This window comes from Lissotriton vulgaris, chromosome 3_1 (assembly GCF_964263255.1).
Source record: "Lissotriton vulgaris chromosome 3_1, aLisVul1.2, whole genome shotgun sequence".
NCBI classification, from domain to species: domain Eukaryota; kingdom Metazoa; phylum Chordata; class Amphibia; order Caudata; family Salamandridae; genus Lissotriton; species Lissotriton vulgaris.
The window spans coordinates 470439868-470461562 of record NC_141689.1 but is presented as its reverse complement, the minus strand read 5'-3'; the positions used below and the strand labels follow the sequence as shown (position 1 = coordinate 470461562).

Below are 21695 nucleotides of genomic sequence, written 5' to 3'. Positions count from 1 at the left end.
AAGTGATTCCACGGTATGAGGCCATAAGAGAAGTTGATGGATTTTTCAGTATCTGCTGTTTTGTCAAAGTGATATTGTGAGGACCTGGAACGTCCTTGAAACTACTAAGGAGAGCCATTGCTGGCTGTTGCATTGACCACAGTTTCCACCTTTTGCATTGACCTTTGCCCGTCGCCATTTATACGTGCCTTTTTGGAAGAAACTGTCCATGGCTCAATAATTGGCAAAACCATTTGAAACTAAAGCTTGCTTTGGCAATAAATTGACCCACAGGAACCATCTGACTAACTCTAGTTTTAATCCTGCTCTTGGTAGGCAGTGACACACAGATGTTTGGCTCTTTGTCAGAGGATGTTCACTCAGATTAATGATTTATATAAATCAGTAGGCGTTTTGTACGCCAATTAAACCAAACCAGTGACAAGGCTGAGCCGTGAGGAACTGAGCAGCAAAAGATATTTTAAGAAATCCTATGTGAACCTTTCTTAACTCCTCTTTATTGAAAGATCTACCCTATTTAAGAACCACGTGGACTGTGGCCATCTGTTTATATGCTCATGTGCCTTAGTTACCAAAACAATGTTTATACTGGGTATGGCACTCTTGTGTCAAGTCTCAAAAGATATGCAACAAAGAAAGAAGGTGAGCTCCACAAGAAACCTTTAAAGGTAATCACATTAATAAGGCAACGTGGTACACGTGCTAATGGAGGCAATGCCCTTCAACTGAGTAGCAATGGTAGAGACAGGTGCAATACTGGCTTATAATAATAATAATCCACATTTGTAAAGCGCGAGCAATCACCCGTAAGGGTCTCTAGGCGCCGTCTGGAAGATTGAGCAAGCTATTGCCCAAAGTCACATGGTGCTGGGCTAATATGCCGCCGGCGCCGGGGATCGAACCGTGATCCCTAGCTTCCAGCATCAGTCGCCCTGGCCGCGGCGCCACACCTCTCCCAGGCTTCTTGACCTGCTGCCTCTGTATGAGTTACAAAAGGGGGTGGTGATGGACTGAGCATCTGAACCAATCAAACACTCACACCCAGTCAACAGATTTGGGTTTAATCCATCACCGTTCTTTAGCCCACTCTGCCATCCCAGTTCAGACATGGCCATATGCAAATCAGTCTGACCCTGTGCCTCATGGGAACAGTCCAGCCCGAACAGCCAAGCCATACCTTCCCTGGACCCGAAACAAGCTTCCTAGGACCGGTTTCTGGCATTTCAGCCATCTTCAGCCAGGCTTGCTTGAATCCAGTGGCAAAGTGAGCAAGGGACTCATGTCTGAGCACACCCTGCCAACTTATGGCGAACAAAGCGGTACAAAAGGGGGTGGTGATGGACGGAGCATCTGAACCAATCGAACGCTCACACCCAGTCAACAGATCTGGATTTAATCCATCACCAACCTCTTTTGTACCGCTTTTGTACTCTTTTGGCCGCTGATGACATTAGGCTCATCAAAGATCAAGGGAGCACAGCAGTGCTTATACTGCTGGACCTCTCTGCGGCTTTCGACACGGTCGATCATTCCATCCTGATCGACCGTGTTGGACGAATGGGCATACAACAGAGAGCAAAAAACCTTCTAGCCTCTTTTCTGTCTGACAGAACTCAGTCTGTTATTCTGGGCCCATTCCAATCAGCAGAGCTTTCTGAGGCGGCAGACCCGAGAGCAGAGGACGGCCCGGGACCAGGGTTCGATTCCCGGCGCGGCAGGTTTCTGGACCAGGGTCAGCGGACTCGATAATTCTCTCGCCTCGGTGCCCACTCTGATCAGCGATCACACTCGGCAACTCTGGGCATTAGCTTGCCTCATCTTCACTAACGGCCCCACCAGACCGCCGGGGATGCCTGGTCTCACCCTGGAGATACCCATTAAGGGACCATCTCTCAGGGAAGCCAGGAAGGGTTTCGCAGCGGTCGAAGCGCCTTGGGACCCTACGGGTAAGTAGTGCGCTATATAAATGCCAATACATTTACATTTACATTTACATTTACCTTGTGGGGTTCCTCTAGGCTCATCCCTGAGTCCGACACTTTTTAATATCTATGTGTCGAACCTTGCTAGAGTCATCAAGCAACACGGGATGGGCCTTACCTCCTATGCAGATGACACCCAGCTAGTCCTCGCCATTAATAACAACGGAGATGAGGTGGCGAAGCGATTCCAAGAGGGCATGCAAGCAATAGGAGATTGGATGTCCTCAAGCAGCCTTAAGCTAAACTCCGAGAAGATCGAGGTGGTCATCTTTGGAAAAATTTCACCATTGTGGTCATCTATCTGGTGGCCATCTTCATTTGGAACCGTGCCTAAGCCGGTTGCAAAGGTTAGAAATCTAGGAGTAGTGTTTGACGACCATCTCAATTTCGTTGCCCATGCTAATCAGATAGCAACATCAGCTTTTTTCAAACTAAAACTGATCAAAAAAATTCTTCCATTTCTACCCGATACTGCAGGCAAAACTTTGGTTAGCACGCTCATACTTTCCTCCCTTGACTACTGCAACGGCATTCTAGCCAATGCCCAAGCTCGGGTCATTAATAAAATGCTACTGGTGCAAAATGCCGCGGCCAGATTACTATCAAAAACCCCCAAATTTAAACCTATCGCTCATACTATCCGCAAATACCATTGGCTACCAATAAAAAAACGGATAGAATTTAAAACGCTCTGTCTGGTGTTCAAAGCACTGCATCACTGTGGCCCTCAATTTCTGAGAAACCAGCTCATGCCATATTTTCCAGCTAGGCAACTAAGATCAGCGACTCTGCACCAACTAATAGTACCCCGTACCAAGACTCTTTCATGGGGTGACAGACGTTTCTCAGTTACAGCTTCCAGATTGTGGAATGCACTCCCGCTCCCAATCAGATTAAATCACTCCCTCTATACGTTTCGCAAAAATATAAAGACATGGCTATTCACACAGTAATTTAGTTTGGTTTTACATTGTATGAGACATGAGTTGAGTTCTTAGCGCCAAGATGCCCTTGGGCAAACGTTCGCGCTTTATAAGTCTAAAAAATAAATAAATAAATAAATACCGCTTTGTTCGCCATAAGTTGGCAGGGTATGCTCAGACGTGAGTCCCTTGGTCAATTTGCCACTGGATTCAAGCATGCCTGGCTGAAGACGGCTGAAAGGCCAGAAACTGGTCCTAGGAAGCTTGTTTCCGGTCCAGGGAAGGCATGGCTTGGCAGTTCGGGCTGGACTGTTCCCATGAGGCACAGGGTCAGACTGATTTGCATATGGCCATGTCTGAACTGGGGTGGCAGAGTGGGCTAATGAATGGTGATGGATAAAACCCAGAGCTGTTGCAGGGGGTGAGCGTTTGATTGGTTCAGATGCTCCGTCCATCACCACCCCCTTTTGTAGCACTTTGTTTGCCATAAGTTGGCAGGGTATGCTCAGACGTGAGTCCCTTGCTCACTTTGCCACTGGATTCAAGCAAGCCTGGCTGAAGACTGCTGAAATGCCAGAAACCGGTCCTAGGAAGCTTGTTTCCCGTCCAGGGAAGGCATGGCTTGGCAGTTCGGGCTGGACTGTTCCCATGAGGCACAGGGTCAGACTGATTTGCATATGGACATGTCTATATTGGGGTGGTAGAGTGGGCTAAAGAACGGTGATGGATTAAACCCAGATCTGTTGACTGGGTGTGAACGTTTGATTGGTTCAGATGCTCCGTCCATCACCACCCCCTTTTGTACCGCTCTGTATGAGTTAGAGCATCCTGACCTAGTGATAGACATATTTTACAAGACACGACTCAGCTTTCTACAAAGTAAAAATATGTTTATTGTACAGCTCGCAATTCCAGTGATGGTTCGTCATTCTCTTTGCTTTACTAAGAGCCTTATGTCACACTTCTCACGGGGACTCAGGTTGGTGGTGTAACTTGACTTAGCCATGAGTCATCACTCGGCTGAGTTCCTTCCTAGGCAGTCATGTGATCAGCCCTGCATGCCATATTTTGAGCATAAATTCATGGTAAGGAAAGGCAGAGGATTATTGAAATGGGCATTCCATGGTCATTGATGACTTGCAGCTTCAAGACACTGCATGCGTATTGCAGCATTATATACAAGCATGTGTATTTCTATTCTATTTTTTTTATATTGCTGCAATTAGTTTACAGTAGGAGATGCACCAGTCACATTCAAAAACTAAATGAAATCTTTCTTCAGACCTTCAGGTGGAGGAAAGTATTGCCTTGGAGAGAGAAAACGTTACCGTTCCTGCAACACAGATGTGAGTATATCAGCCTTGTACATAAATACATACTTTTCACTTATTTTGCATTGTTTGGGCTACAGAAGAAATTAGATATTGTTGCCATTTTTTTACAGCGTTTCATTAAAAAAATTAATATCTAAAGCATGATATATTCGGTCAAGCTTTCCTTTTTATCTCTCAACTACCTATTGCCTGTTGCCCCCTCCTTCATTTCCCTCCGCAGTTCCCCCTACTTCACTTCTGTTTCTCTCTCTCTCTCTCTCTCTCTCTCTCTCTCTCTCTCTTTCCTTATAATTTTCCCAGTCCAGGTCTTCATCATCTCTTCTCTTTTATCAAGCTCTTTGTTAATCTTTTTATCTACATATATGTATGTTTTACCCTCTGCCTCTACAACCCCTCTTTCTCACTCTCCCACTTCAGTCAAATTAATTTCTTTAGTTCTTAGTTTTTATAGTTCATATTTATTTATTGAAAAAATGAATTAACAATACATAGAAACAAGAATATGTATGCAATATTTTTAAAATAACTTTTGTTCTTACAAAGTAGCAATAAATCATATATAATAATAAACAATGAGTAATAGATAAGTGATCTAAAATTAGTTACATAAAATTATAGAGGAGAGGAAGAAAATTATTTTAGTATATATATTAGAAAATAAGTAATATAAGTTTTGTAGAGTAGAACAAGGAGAAGGTAGTATAGAAAACCTAAATGAATGCACAAATATTTGATGAATAATAAAGTATAAATCTATGTAAATGAATATAAATAAATTAAAGAAGGATTAGAATATAAGGTTATATCGTATGATAAGAGTGAAAAGAAAATAATTCAGGGATTGTGAAGAAAGGGAGAGCAAACTTGCTGAAAAATTTCCTATTGATCTTTTAATCTAAAAATAATACGTTCATGAGAAGCAGTTTGAATCATTGCTACCAACCATTCTTCCTGCGTAGGGGGACTAGATGATTTCCAATGTCGCAAGGTACAGTTTTTAGCTGTGGAGAGTGCTGTATGTAAAACACGACGTTGTGGTCGTGTAATAGTAATAAGGCTTCTAAAATTATGTAATAACATAATAAAAGGGGTAAGAGGAGTGTGGAGAGAAGGGATCAAATCCTTTAGTGTAAACCCAACATATGCCCAAAAATTCTGCATGGAATGGCAGCCACAGAGTATGTGGGGAAGATCACAATTAACACTGGTACACGTCCAACATTTAGAGTGAGGTAGAAGTCCTGCTCTTTGTAATTTTAGAGGTGTCCAATGCCAATCGTGTAAGGTCTTAAAAATGGAGAACTTCAAGCTAGCCTCTCGGGTACCCTTGTCTAGGGATTCTATCATATCCAACCATTCACCGTCTTCAATAATGATGTGTAGACGGTCTTGCCATTTCTCTTGAAGAGCTTTAAGAAGTGGTTGTGAATATAGGTGGTGGATCAAGACACCATACAGGCCCAATAATACCCCTTTATGTAGACCCCAAGTAAAAAGGTAGCCCAGGTGGGTGAAAAATTCAGAGACCAGGGAGAAGGACAAGGACATTGTTTGAGACAGCACTGCAGTTGTAAGTAACGTGTGAGCTGATGCTGCAGGAGATCAAACTCTTCTCTAAGTGAATCAAAGGACTTTAGTTCTCCATTTAGGATAAGTTGATCAAACATATGTATTCCTTTTGATTTCCAACTAGATCATTGAAGTGCACAACCATTTATACGAATGCTTTCATTACCCCAGAGTGGGGCTTTACGGTGTAATCAGTGGCCAATTCAGAGGATACGATGTGCACGTTGCCATGTTTGATAAGTAGCTTGCATTATTGGATGCGGAGGAGAGGATCGTGGATAACAGAGTCCATAAAGGAAATCTAGACCATCATTTCGATTAAGTATAGAATGTTCTGTAGTGACCCACTGTGGAGGACCTGTTGTACGCGTAAGTAAGTAAACTAGCTGAGAAAGATGTAAAGCTAAAGAATAATGTTCTAAGGATGGTAATCCCCAATCAAATTAATTTCAATACTGTTTGCAATTAAATCTAATGATACTTTATTGGTATGTGGTGAAATGGAGAAAGGTCCCCTGCATGGCTGCGGAGAGCGTGTACCCTTGTTCATCATATCAAGCTATAGATTTTCTACCCTATCTCAGCACAGATAACAATTGTGTGTGCACAAGAGACATTTTAGCGACATTGATTGAGACTTAGAACAAGGGTCTGTGATCTTGGAAGGCACACAATGTCCCCCCCCTCCTTTTAATGAGCATGACTACCATTAGCTCACCATGCTATAGAGGACTGACAGTGGTGGCAAAAATAGCAGTTATGGTAGGAAAGCAGGCCTTTTTACCAGTCATGGTCAGGGAGAGTCCCAGCTTTTTATTAAATGTATTCTGTCAGTCTCCTACTCCTGGGTCTTTCATGCATCCATGTGGGACATGGATATCAGTTGTGTACATATTACTGCTGTGTGCAGAAGATGTGTGGGGCGTATGCTACAGGTGACAACTGTCACACTGGAATCCATTTTGTGTTTCCAATCTCCATGTAGTACCTATTGCGGAGGGTTGGAGAGGGCTCCTTTTGGAAATTCCAGGGCTCCTTTGTAGGGAGTCAGACTGTTGGGCGTGCAATATAGAAAGTCATAGGGCCCCTTTGGAACTCCAGGAGGGCTACCCCGTACCAGTTTACAGATATTTGTAAATGTAAATTGATACTTGTATAGCGCACTACTCACCCGCAAGGGTCTCGAGGCACTTGTACGAATACCGCTGTGGAACCCATCCTGGCTTTCCCTGTGAGGCGTCCACTCCTGGGCACCTCCAAGGTGGAGGCCAGGCAACCTTAGCGTTGTGGGGGCCGTTGTGGAGATTAAGCAAGCTATTGCCCAGAGTTGCAGAGTGGGACTCCATGATTGGAATAGGCACCGAGGCGAGAATTATCAGGTCCGTGGAATTTTGAGCCCAAGACCAGCCGAGGCGGGGAATTGAACCCTGGTCCCGGGCTAGACCTCTGCATCAGGGTCTGCCGCTCTAATCATTGAGCCACACTTCTCCAGATTTGAGTGGGAAAATCTCCCTTTCTTTTGTACCCATGTTTGGGCCTCCCCTGAGAGAAGACATCCGAAAACCCTCCTCCCCCCCACCCTCCTGCTAGCACCATCCATTAAAGACCTTGGGTGCACCAGTCTGAATAGGATAAGCAAAATGCACAGATCTGCCCAGATAAGGTCTCCAAGACAACTTTTGGAATGCCCAATTAATTTCTGCAACTATGGTATAAAGATGGGACAGAAACGACCAGCCATGGTGCCATGATTTCTCTACTAGTGGTGACAGTGAAAGAGAAACTCTCTGTGCTTCAGGTTTGATGGAACTGCCACCAACTCTTAATGCCCAATTTGGGACCAAAACATGGAAACTTAATTTAAGATTGCCTTGAGGCACTGCCTTTGGTCCCTCTTTTAGCGAGAGAGCTAACAGACAGCTTAGAAGTGGCATTGTAGGTGCTCTTGCATGTGAAAGATACTGCTGAGAAGGAGAGGGGTCATGAAGGAGCCTAGGCAGCACACAAAAAGGTCCTGCACCTCTGTACAAGTGTGAGGCTGTACGAGTGTGAGGCTCAGGTGTCCGAAGGTGTCCCCAAATCATGATAGTAACCACCCACACACCGCCCAAAGATTAACCCCCTCTGATACTGCTATTGGCCCAACTTCCCCGGGAAGGAATCGTAGGTCCAAGTTTCAGCCTAAGGCATTTATGGAAACTCTGCACCAGCATCGGGGTATTGCTAATATCTGCAGGTTCCCAATACCTCTCTGATGCATCTTTTGTACCCTTCTAGGCCACCAGATATTGTAAATGGCCTCTGTGAATACGAGAGTCAATGATGTTCCTCAACCTTAAACTCAGGTGATGCATCTATTAAGACTGATTATTGACTATATATCATACACAGCAAGTTTAACATTAGAGATTTGAAATACTATGTGGATTTTCCAATGAGAGGATATGGCAGAATTTTCTACTTTCCCTGAAACTATAAATAGCACCACAAATCAAGGTGCAAATTTTGAGTGATTGCCCGGAGTGGTCAAATATTTGGTAGACAACCACACCCTGTCTTCTGATAGCTTGGTGTTTTCTGCTCTGCCTATCTGCTACGCATTTAGAAGTTGCCTTCTCTTATAATAAGTGTTGATGTGTGGTCTTTGAATGTTTTGGAGACTTTTCAGGGAAGCAGTTACAGAGGGAATTTTGAAAGTCATTAGCTTAGTTTAGTTTAGTCTAGTTTATGCATTTATAGAGCGCGAACAGATGTACCCAGACAAGAATGCAGTGTCAAGCGGAGCTCATGGGAGGTGATTTAGAATAACAATGTTTTGAGGCTTTTCCTGAAGGATCGGTAGTTATTATCAGCTCTGAGTGACAGTGGGAGGGAGTTCCATAGATCAGGAGCGAGTTTAGAAAAACTGCGATCTCCATTCCTCACTGTGCGAACTTTAGGGACACATAGAAGGTTTTTGTCAGCCGATCTGAGGGTTCTGGTCGGAAGATAGCTAGTTAGTTTTTTCTTCAAGTAGGCAGGTCCCTGGGCATGAACTGACTTGTTTCAGTTTCAGTTTCATCAACTTGTATTCGATTATCAGTTTGAATAATCATAAAAAGTACATACTAAAAATTTTAAACACATGAATAAGAAAAAATAAGTCACAATAAAAAAGACATTTAGGTAGAAAAATAGGTTTTACAGTTCTATACAGTTCTGGTTTTAACTAGAAACATTGCGACGTATTATTAAGACTGCTTTAAGGAAAGTCACTATAAGTTTAGCTTCATGTAACGATTTTAGAGATTGCAAGTAAAGAAATGCTGGATAGGATTGTCTGTATCCACTGGTTCGGAGAATCGGGATAATCCACGTTTTCCTTGGTATTTTATAATATTTGCAAAAGAGGACAACGTGGATCGTGGATTGTGGGGAGATTCCGTCACAGGGGCAGTTCATCAAGTTGCGCGACCAGTTTTGCGTTTCCGGAAATGAAACTAAACGAAAAAAGATGTTAAAGCGTAGTCTTGTTAATAAAAACTTTTCATGATTAGATAAAAAGTACGTCAGATAGGGCTGTATGCATTTTCCAGACTGTTGGGCACAGATTTTTTCGTTTAGTGGTTTAATGATCTCTGCCTGGTTCCGTAGATCCCTCAAATAGCCCAAACACATTAACTTTAACTGTTTCCTAGAAATGTCTTCCACTGAGGGAGGTTCTTTAAAGTAGGACTCGCGATCCAGGTCTTTAAAAAGTTACATATGTAGGTTAGCCACGGGATTTTTCGCCAGTTTGTCAGGGCTAAACAGTCAGTGATGAGGGAGCGAGTTAGGTGACATTCGGGGTTGCACCATATTCGATGCCACAGTAAGATAGGCTGGCATCGGATGGTGTCAATGATGTATTCCATGCCGAGCTCCCGGTGTGAGGCTAGTATCGGGGAAGTTTGAGGGAGGGCTAAAATGTATTTTATAAAAGCATTTTCAGTGACCTGTAGCTGGTCGATACGTCCGTGGCCCCAAATTCCGGCTCCATAGGTGGCCACACTATGGCATTTTGCATAGTATATGGTCAGGAGTTCAGGTGGAGCTGGTTTCCCCAATTTCCTCGAGAAAGAGGTTAGTGCTGATGTTGCACGACGGAAGTGGAGATTCCTGGCTTCAATTGCCTTTCGCCAATTCATTGCATCGTCCACTAGGATACCCAGGTATGGGTAGACCGGGGTTTTTTCCAGTTTGTTGTTATCAACCATTATTGGTTTGGGGTTTTTAATCCTGGGACCGATATGCATTGTGAAAGTTTTCTTGATGTTTATTTTGAGACCAAGTGAGTCCATGAATGCTGCGTATTTGTTGATTTGTATCTGGAGTTGGTTTAAAGTCCGTGCTAGAGTGACTGAATCGTCAGCATACAACAGTGTGGGTATCGGGCGATGATTTATCTGGGGGAGGTCCTGGCTCCCTTCCAGCATAGCCTGTTCAAGCCCGTTTGTATAAAGGTTGAACAGGAAGGGAGCCAGTACACATCCCTGTCTTACTCCCTTCGTTATTTGGAATGGTCATGACAGTTCGCCGCTGGTACCGAATCGTACTCGGCCTACAGCATTTGAGTAGAGTTCTCGTAGAAAAGTTATTATCGGGGGATCCACACCGAGGTCGCTTAGTGTTTGCCAGAGTTTCGCATGCTGGACGCAGTCAAATGCCGCACTTAGGTCGACATAGACGAGGAAGATGTTACCTCCTTTGGCGTGAACGTATTTACCAGCCAGAAGAACAAGATTGAGGGCCTGCTCCACGGTCCCGAGCCCCTTCTGGAAACCATATTGCAGGTCGGTTATGATGTTATTCTCCCGGGCCCAAGATTGTAATCGGTCCAGGAGTACTCGACCTGCAATCTTACCCATGGAGTCCAGAAGGGAGATTGGTCTGTAGCAAGCGGGATCGTTGCGGTCGCCTTTTTTAAAAATGGGTAAGAGGATTGAAGTTGACCATGAGTGGAAAAGGCCGATCGAAGCTACTGCTGACATAACCCTGGTGATTATCTGCGACCAAAAGTCTACATCGTGGAGGAACAAGTCCATTGGAACATCGTCAGGGGCCTTGCCAGTTTTAGAAGCCCTGATTGCTTTTGTAATTTCATTAAGATGGAAGTATATCTTAATCGGGTAGATGTTGTTTCTCATTGGCTGGACCTCGTGTGTTGGATTATCTACTGCGGAGTCTGGGGGTATTCCGAATATTTTTGCAAAGTGGGAAACCCAGTCTTCCTCGGTTATTGCCACATCAAGATGTTCAATGTCTGTGCTATTGGCCAAGAAAGGAGATCTTATGATTTGCCAGAATGAGGTGCTGTCTTTTCTTTGGGCACTATCGTGTAAACGTAGCCAAAGATCTTGTTTGATTTGTTTTTTGCGGTCTTGCCTTGCAGAGTTGTATATTTTTCTCAGGTAAGAGATTTCCTGGGGGTCTCTCGTAGGTTTACGCAGGGCTTCTTTGAGAGATGAAAGTGCCTTCCGACAAGCGGTGTCGAACCATCTCGTGGTAGGGGACTTGATCTTGTTTTTTAAGTTGACAAATAACTCATCCCTTATTGTTTCCTGGATACTTTGGAAACAGCTGACGATTATTTGCGGTGGTGCCTCCAGAGACATACATTTGGATAGCCATTGTTCGGTTTTTTCAAGGACCCTCTGTGTCACCTCTTCCGGGTCGATCTTGGCCCATTTAACTGTATACCCATTCAGTTTGTTCATGGACAGTGTTAGCTGGTTAAGGGAGCTCAACTTTACAGGGTGAGCTCTTGCCCGTTTGATGTTGATTTTTATACTGAGCGGGTAGTGGTCACTTATTGGGTTTGACCCAATTTCAAAGTTCGCTAATTGCCCTTTGAGTGAGTTTGAGGCTATTATGTAATCTATGGTTGTGCAGTAGCCTCGCCCATGGAAGGTAGGTAAAAAATCCTGCTGCGGGTCAACCAATTCGTTCACGTAGTCCATGTCTAAGAAGAATAGAATTTCGTTAAGTTTGTTTCCACATATCGAGTGGGCGAAACTTGTGTACCAAGCAGCAGATCTTAAATTTTACCCTTTTCCTTACTGGCAACCAGTGGAGCTTAGTGAGGGTAGGGGCAGAAGGGGTGCGAGGCGGCAAGTTAAGAGTCAGTCTGGCTGCTGTGTTTTGCAGCACCTGCAACTTTGTCAGTGCTCCTTCGTTGATGTTCGCTAGCAGTGCATTCCCATAGTCGAGGCGACTAATTATGAGGCCTTGGATGAGGGGTTTGCGACAGTCTATGGGAAGCCACCTAAAAATCTTCCTGAGGCTTTTTATGATTCCAAAGCTCGTCTGGACTTCCTTGTTGACGTGCGGTGACATAGATAGTGTATCATCTAATAGGATGCCGAGGTTCTTCATAGTTTCCTTGGGCATTGGACACTGCCCTAGCTCGTTTGGCCACCAATCGGCTGACCAAGTCTTCTTTGCCGGGCCAAAGAGCATGATCTCAGTTTTAGCCGTATTCAACATGAGATAGCTTCTGTGGTATCATCTGTGGATTAAATGCATAAAAACAAATGAATGCGGATTCTCTCAAGGATGAATGTTATGTTATGTTATGAATTTGTTCAAGCGCTAACAGCTGCCCCAGCAACGAGGCGTCCCGGCACTAATAACCAAATATAACTGCTGAGGGGAATGGGGAGGGAGAGACAGGATGGCCTAGGACAGTGGGAACAAATAAGTTTTAATTGCCTTCCGGAAGGCGGACAGGTTATGCATGGAACGAATGTTCAATGTCAGGGAGTTCCAAAGTTTTGCTCCTAGAACTTTGAAGGAACGGCCTCCAATATGGCAAAGCTTAGTTCGAGGAATAGTCACAAGATGTTGACCTAAGGAGCGCAAGTTGCGTTGAGGGATGTAAGGTACCAAGAGTGGGCGTAGAAGTTCAGGACATTCTAATTTAAGAAATTTAAAAGCAATAGTGAGGGTCTTAAATTGAATGTGAGACTCAATGGGTAGCCAATGTAGTCTTTGAATAGTAGCTCTAATGGAACACCTACGGGGGAAGGCCCACCACAGCTCTCGCCGCTGAGTTCTGTACCTGTTGCAGCCGTGCTATCTCTGCTTTATTAGCGCCTAGAAATAGAACACTGGCGTCGTCCAACCGGGAGAGAATGATGGATTGAACAATTAGCTGACGCGTTTTGGAATCAAAAAAAACGAGTATCGGGTTGAGGCTCCTCAGCAGGCCCACACAAGTAGCTGCCACTTTCTTTGTGTGGGTCTGAAAGCTGAGCGAGGCGTCCAGCCAGACACCCAGGTTTTTCACCAGAGATTACGGTGATGGGATGGGGCCCAGCAGGGAAGGCCACCAGTGATCACTCCAATGACTGGAATTTTTTCCGAGGAGCAACACCTCCGTTTTCCCTGCGTTAAGCTGTAGGCAGTTGTCCGTCATCCACTGGGCAACTGCAGCCAGGCCATCCCTAAATCTCGCGGCGGAGATGGAAGGGCCCTCAGTGAGAGTGATGACCAGCTGCGTGTCGTCGGCATACGACACCAGCGTGAGGTCCCACTCTTTGGCCACTGCCGAGAGAGGCTGCACATAAAGGTTAAAAAGGGATGGACTGAGCGCAGAGCCCTGGGGAACTCCTTGGCCGATGGAGTGGGACCGGGAGATAAACGGGGGGGCTGAGACTCGGAAGGATCTGCCCTTCAAGAATGAACGGAGCCAGTCAAGGGCGAGACCACTAATCCCTATAGCCTTAAGGCGTTTTAGCAAGATGTTATGGGAAACCGTATCAAAGGCTGCTCTGAGACCAAGTAGAATCAGCGCAGCACTCTGACCGGCATCGAGTATATTCCGGAGGTGTTCAGTAGTGGACAGTAGGGCAGATTCGGTACTATGTCCTGGCCTGAACCCGTTTTGAGATGGGTCCAAGATGTTGTTTTGGACCTAGTGGTGGGACAGGACATTATTCACATGGGCTTCTGCTAGTTTAGACACCCATGGGAGCAGCGAGATGGGTCTAAAGTTTTCCATCTTTGTGGGGTCTAGAGTAGGCTTTTTAATAATAGGGGAACCCATACTTGTTTCCAACAGGTTGGAACCTCAGCTGAGGAAAAGGAGAGATTAAGTAACATGGCCAAGGAAGGGAGGAAAAAATCTAAAGATTCAAGAAATTGGGCCGGTCTCATGGGGTCTGTAGGGGAGCCGGACTTGACCTTCCTGCAAAGTTTGGCTAGGTCGTCATGAGAAACTTCAGGTATGAGTGACAGCCTAGTGCCCTTGATAAATGAATTGGAGTGGTTAGGAAGGTCGGGAGAGTCCTGAGAAAAGGCACAGTAAATTTTTCTCACCTTTTCTGTAAAGAAAACGGCGAGATCCTCACACTGCTGTGAGGTGGTAATGCAGGAAGCTGGATTGCCATTATTCTGAAGTTTTTGCACTAATTTAAAAATAGTTTTCGTAGGATTAGTGCTGGAGTTAATTTCTTTCGCGTAGAAGGACGCGCGCGCAGCGCGTATGGCTTTGTGATAGAGTTTTAATTTGGTTAGGTAAAGAGCTTTATCCCTGTCTTTGTACTCCTTTCTCCAGCTACGCTCAGCTATTTTGCACTCCTTCCTCATGATTTTCAGAATTTCATTATACCATGGGTTGGAAGGGGAACTACGTCCTTTAGTCCATTTAGCTGGTATAAGGGTGTCGAGCCCTTTAGTAATCCAGTCATGGAAAGCCGGATAAGATGTATTAATATCTTTAGTAGCTTTGTGATGGAATTCTCCTAAAGTGGTGAGTATGTCAGCAGTTAGCATTTTATGCCATGGTCTCTTAAGACAACAAGTTGACACTTCTTTATTGGGCGATTCTCTTGCCATCATCGTAATTCTGATAAGAAAATGGTCAGTCCAACCCATAGGTTTGGGTGGGTCAGCCCTGGCCTCCGGGATGTTGGTGAAGACGGGGTCTAGTAAGTGACCAGCAGAGTGTGTGGTGGAATGAATAAGTGAATTTAACTGAAAGGTTATGCAATAGGTTGTTATATTTAATCTCCATCAAATCAATCCATCAGTCCCAAGTGTTTCGATTATACACGAGGAAGCATCTATGTTTCCACATGAATAATGAAAATTACTGCTAATTTCATGTTGGTAGGAAGCTTCTTCAGTGGAATGAACTGACACATTTTAGTGAAGTAATCGATAACAACCAGCAATGCAGTTTAATAATTTATATAGAGGTAACTGGACTATAAAGTTTATCATGATCATACTCCATGGTGAATTTTGAAGTTGATATGCAGTTGTTGCAAAACACCTGCAGCAGGAGTCAATGATGCTTAGTACATATCGCACATTTCATAATGTTCTCTATAACAGATGTCCTGAGAGTGGGCATCAACATTTTCTCCTGATTCCCTGCTGCTGGTGAATAGTAACGCTGTAAATTGAGTCTATGTGCAGAAAAGGAACTAGGTTTCACCACAGTATAAAACGTAATTTCTGACACATCTTATGTCGGGTTCTTGTTGGATTTATTACTTGTTTTGAATTTCCTGTTTGTCTTAGTTTGACAACTTCCCAAAAATTAGTGAGGCTGTGGAGAGGAGAAGACTAAAATGCATGTAGCAGAGTCTGCAAATGTAGCTTGTGCCACTAAAAAGATGGATGCTCTGGCTGGTGAAACAGTGTGTAAAATGAGCCCTGTACTAAGGCTTTTCTGTAGATACTGTTGCAAGATCTCATCCTATTTCGCCGAATACGAGAAATAGGTTCACGATAGATCAACTTAATCCTGCGACCATACTTTTGATATGGGGGTAAAGTTTCTGTGACTTTCGTGCTGATGAGGTCTCCAAACTCTTTCAATACAAAACAGAACAAGTACTGGATTTTCTCTTGGGATTGTGGGTCAAAATAATGTTGTGCATAGTAGGAGGAAGAAAAAAAGATATTCTGTCCTTCCCAATTGATCTGGGAATTATGCATGCTCAAACAGGTTGTTCTCAATACAACGGGAAAAGAAGGTGCATTAATAAGATTTAACAAAATTCTCTCCACATGGTCATCTGAGTCTCCCTCAATAATGGCAATGTTTCCTCACCTACTGCTCCTGGGGTTAGAGCGATTCCATCAATCCCTTGGATCTATTCCTTCACAGGTTCCTCTGTAATTGAAATCTGAACCTTGAATTGAAATCCATGATTCATAAAATACCTAGGACTGGATGCACAAAGCATGTTTCCGGTCGCAAAAGGTCCAATTGGCAAAATCAGTAAGCTTGTGACCGGAAAAATGTTTTTCCAAATGTCCTAAATGTGATTCACATTTTGAATTTGGGACTCGGTATTTGGGAGGGGCGTGTTTAGGGCTTCCCTTCCAAATACCGAATTAGAATGGCATGTATTACTGTTTGGCAACCGAAATTCGGTCGCAAAACAGTAATACTTTACAACCATTTTAAAACTGATGGTAACCCATTTGCTAAAGGGAATGGGACCACTTCCCCTTTCAGAATGTAAATAATAATATTTTTTAAGAGCAGACAATGGCTCTACAGACCACTGCCTACACTTAAAAAAAAAAACTTCAAGGTTTCATGTTTTTCTTTTTAAAAGCATCCTGTTATCCTTTAAGAAAAAGCAATCACAGACATGGTGGTCTGCTGACCTCATCAGCCAATCCTTGTGATGTCTGTGATTCCTAATAGGTTGCAAACTGTGACCTAATTCAATAATATTCATGAGGTAGGTCGATTTGCGTTCCACAAGGAATCCCTAAATGAAACTGAGTGACTTTCATACATTAGGAATACCGATTTCCTTATTGCGATTCAGAGAGAATTGCAGTTAGGAAATCAGTATTCCAAATGTTTGTACATCTGTCAACGTTTGTAGAGCCACTGAACGCCCCTGCCGTACTTGAATACCTAGGCAGGTAGTAATGTTAATCTTGGTACCTGCAATAGGACCTTAGGGGAAAAGAAAAAGGAGAGTAAGAGAAGCCTGGAGCTCACTCTCCAGAATTGCAGCATATCTATCTGTCGAGGGACAGCACCACAGTGACTTGATGTTGTGAAGACAGTTGATAATAATCCGGCTGTTGAAACACAACAGGCAAGTAAGGTTTAACAGCCGTTTGATAAGTTTGAAAATATTACCTTTTTCAGCAGCGGGCATTGCTTTGACTAGCATAAAACTGACTGCTACAGCTGACAATTCCAGAATGCCACCGACAACACTGGTCAGAATCTAGGAGGTATAAAAAACATGAAGCGCACAAATACAGGACTAAAAGGAGAAGCAGTGGGGAAGAGAGAGGAAATAAAAAAACAAACGTGAGTGATGAATAACAAACTAATACAAATGCGAACAACCAGTGCATCTAATAACTGTTTGCTAGGCAGAGCAAATGGGCCCATTGAGTTCTTAAATAGGGCTCTACCACTATGGACCCAGGAAAGATCCGAACCCAGAAAGTGATTAACATGTGTTACCATGATTAGCGGTCTAGTGTTCTGGATTTTCGTAGTTTACACTGCCCGGTCTTTATCGATATCTGACTCCCAAGTCTGCTTAATCATGTTTCTGGGTTCCACCTGAACCCTGGAAGGGGCTTATGAATGTCAACAGGTGCATGAAGAAAGCCACGGACACTAGGAGCCTTTCTTAATGCCCTGCAACAGGTAATGGAGGCTTTTCAAAAGTTGGTTCAACAGCTGAAGTCTTATTATGCAGTTCGCTAAATGTTGCCTATGTCTCCTTTGCCTCAGAAACATTCTTGGCTGTCATCAGCTCAACCACCAGTGGCAGTGCCTCCTAAGTCACCTTTGTTGCCTGAGCAACCTCTACCCCTCCTAAAGGTCCACCTCCCCAAGTACGCCCAATATTACCCACACCTCATGACATAGGCTAGTATTAAGGGCAGCAGGACAGCAACCAGAAGGATGAACGAGAGGATGAGGAAGATGTAGATGTGTGTGAAGATAAATGGGGAAAGGAAGACTTCATGAGGTAGATAATATACTTACTCAACTGGAGTTACAGCTAATGATGTTGCTCCCATCCAAGCTCTACCTGTGAGAGCCGTCAAAATGTTATATGGTGCCAGTGGAGAAAGAATTCTTCCTCTTTGACTTAAAGGAGTAACCAAAGAAGTCAGTAAAATCAATTCCAATTCTAGGGCTAAAGTCACAGTTACTCTCTCAGGATACCACAAAATGCACCTGACTTTTTAATGGTGGAAAGAAACAACACTTGCATCTTCAAGAAGTTACCGGAATATTCTAGCACTCCCCTTTAAAGCAGCAACTCAGGGCTTCAACTCCAGATTGTTTCTGGTGAGAATGAAGCCAGAGTGATGGCGATTGATTCTGGACCTTCGAGTACTCAACAGATTCCTCAAAAAATTGTTCTTGAGGATGGTAACCCTTCAAGAAGTTCTCCTGTTGCTGCAGGAAGGAAGGTTCACACCTGTTGGGACCCAAACCATAGAGAGAATTTGAGATTCTCCGTGGCAGGGCAGCACTATCAATTTAGGACACTTCCTTTGAGCTTGAAATTTGCCCTCTGATATTCACAGTGTCTAGCACCAGTGGTAGACTTTCTTTGGAAATGGGGCCTCCAACTATTTCCATACCTGGATGGTTAGCTGGTGAAAGCCCTGTTTTAAGAAGGCAGTCTAAACCTCAGCAAAGGTTTACTTCAATCTATTCCATCAGCTGTACCTGTCGTTCGACATGGAGAAATCTTCTACCTGTTCCTTTACAAAGCTCCCGTTTCTGGTAGCAATCTTGGACATAGCAAGGCATTTTTTATTAGTAGAACGTATTTTAAAGCTACAGATGATGTCCTGAAACCACTGCAGAGGCCATGCAAAAAAGGTCAGAACATACTAGCCATTAGTGGGTCTTATGTCATCTTGCACAGAGATTATTCTATTGTGCCAAGTGCTGTTCACATTGTCTAAAAGGAGCTGGAACTCCAGTAGCAAAACGTGGCAGGCTTGTGAGATGATGTTGTGCTAGTCACTTGTCGCCTCAAACAAGCTCTGTAGTGGTGGTGATTTCCAGAGAACCTCAATGCTGGCCTCCCTTTTCAATCTACAACTGCAGGGTCATTATGACCACTATTTAGTTCACTCGCAGTGTTCTTCAGAAGGCCAAGAAAGAATCATTGTAAGAAAGTGGGTTATTAGTTGCTAAGGATGTGGCGTATTACAAGTTCTAGGTCTGCAACCTTCTGTCTACTGGTAACCAAGTAACCTGTTGTAGCGTTTGATTCTCTCAGAGATGTGAAGCTGAAAACGTCCAAGGCCCTACTCAGGTGAGGTGTGGGCCTGCTCCCAAGTCCCTAGGCACACACCAAACAGCACCCAATACATCATTGCCCAATCAGTGTTTTTACTTATAAAAAGGGGAAAGTACTTTATGGCACCCACACTACTGAATACTATGCATTAATAGACAAAAATATACATCATGGCAGTTGGATCTTCCTATGGTGAAACCCTCTTAAAAATTCACACTCCTAGCGAGCTCTGAACCTAAACTAAACATGTAATGATGCACTCTTAACTTTGTGATTGTCAATAACGTATTTTAGTGACCTTCATTAATACATGTAATGATTTACTTGTAACATGGCGTTTGTCAATAAAGCATTTCAGTTTCCCAATAACTTGTGTGCATGAGTTAGGGGCATGGCCTGCAAAGATGGCCATGTAGATGTATCTGTCGGAGGTCCCGTCGGCTGTGAAGGAATCTGCCACAATCCGCGGGGTACCGTGACACCGACCCCACGAAAGCAGTGGAAAAGCAGTAGCCCGTATCCCAGAACTCAAGGCGGCACCACCGAGCGAGCAGCTAGCAGGCAAATTCCAAGGAATAGAGAAGTTGGAGCCTCCCCAGTGCCATCTTGAATAGGAATCAGGTGTTGTAATTCTGAGCTCCGGATGTCTGTGTAACAAACATCGGACAAGCTAACCGTTGACAGAGCCCAATGGAACACAGAGGAGTCTTCAACTAATGAGAACAGCGGGACAGAGTTTGTAAAAACTGCTTGGCAGAGTTCTCAGAAAATCAAGAGTGATTGGCGGCGGCCATATGAGACGACAGCACAACAAAGGAGACCAGCGAACTCGCAGCCGTAGCGTCCGAGGAGGTGCTTCTGGTGGAGCTGAGCAGACCCCGTCTCAATAAGCGGCTCAAACGGCGTTGCTGTGGGGAAGCGGACGATCTTCTGCCTGGAAAAGCCCCACTTGCGAAAGTTCAGCAGGAACTCTGTAAGGTGAGGAGAACTGCCCGTGGCCACATCCCAGAGGTAGCGTTGACATGAGACGGGGAGATGGATTAAGGAAGAGAGAAGAAAAAAGAAACCAAGACCTGATCCCAACGAAGGGAACGCTCTGGAGGGGATTGGGAGCATGCACCTCCTAACGTGTCACCCTGGGGACCCGATTTGTTCTTGAGCGTCACAGGCCTCATTTAACACCTGGAAGACCGGAGCTACTGCGACAAACTAGAGAAAGTGAGATGCAGGCCATAAGTGGGAAACAGCCTGACATCAAAATATAAAATCATGCAATAACTTAAAAACACAAGTAACATGAAACAAACTGGCTAGACAGGGTTGGTTAGATAACATACTGGACAACCAGTTACAGAAATCTACAAGTTGCACGAAATCGGAGTTGGGGAAAGGTGCAATCCCCACCGGGGGCTGCAAAGGACTGAGAGAGAGATCTTGTCACTTTGGCTTGACTTTAGTTTAATGCACTGTTACTGGAGGGTGAACTGGGTGGATCCCCATGTACAATGCCCATAAGACCTTATCGCATTCAGAGGCCATAGAGGGGAGAAGGTACGTTCTAAGGATACCATCCTCATGGATCGGCCTAGATGGAGGAAGAAAGTGACTGCACAGTGACTGGTCCCGAAAGTGAGATCTAACAGAAATTAGCATGAAGGACAGAGGAGTCTTGAGGCCCAACAGCGACTCAGACCTTTATCCCTACACCAAGGCGGAGCATGTCCACCCACAGGGTGGTACCCCCAAATACTCTGTGAAGGTCAAAAACACAGTTGATCGGTGCTACACACAATTTGGAGGAGAAGTAGGTACCCCAAGGATCACCCGAGCCGGAAGCGGTGGATCCGGGCTGCAACAGAGATAATAAGCTGAGAGAGTGTTACGGTCTGGCAGGGATCTCAAAATGGTGAAAGACAAAGGCAACAAGGTGCAAGCCAATAAAATCTTGAACTATGCACAGCCTTGCCTTCAGGGCCCAGACCTCCAAATGTAAACCTGGAGAAGCAAGGGGAGGAAATGCAGCCCCCTAAGGATCCGGACCCCTCCCTTGCATACATACTAGGGGCAATTCAATCCACTTGTGAGTCTATGGTCCATATGATTGATGCTGTTGTAAAAAAAACGAATGGTTCCCCATACGCATGAGTGAAGTACATTCATGACAACTGAGCCTATTCGTAGCAAGCTCGTTCTTGTTTGTGAGGCCAGTATTAGCTACTTTGGCGGCCCGGTCTCTCGCGCTTACGATTTGCGGAGCGCCATCTTGGGTGGGTGCAGGAAACGCAGGACACTCCCGCGCTCTAGCAGTCAGGAGGACTGGCTAGAGCTCTACTTAAACCGAACACGATGACGCGCAGCGTGATCGCCGCAGCCACGCCGGAGTCACGCCAGAGTCCAGCCCGTCTGCGTCCGTCCGCGCTGGGGACGGGCTGGATGGCTGGACTTCTGGTCAGAATAAGGTAGGCGTTTATGCATTGAAATATTCTTTACAGGATGTACTGCTGCTTAAGCCCACACCTGCCCCATGCTTTCATCGGTACAGACCTGAAGACTTTCCTACACGTCTTGGCTGTGCTTGCTTTCAGATAGACGCGGAGGTGC

At 44.6% G+C, this 21695-nt stretch overlaps 1 protein-coding gene across 1 annotated transcript in view; it reads left to right on the top strand.

The window, feature by feature from the left end:
- The window catches only part of ADAMTS6 (ADAM metallopeptidase with thrombospondin type 1 motif 6), a 1724075-nt gene that overhangs the window by 1310041 nt on the left and 392339 nt on the right, over positions 1 to 21695 (top strand). Inside the window, exon 14 of the mRNA XM_086963486.1 lies at positions 4188 to 4251. Within this exon, the coding sequence (XP_086819612.1) occupies positions 4188 to 4251 (64 nt within the window). The remainder of the gene's footprint in view (positions 1 to 4187; positions 4252 to 21695) is intronic.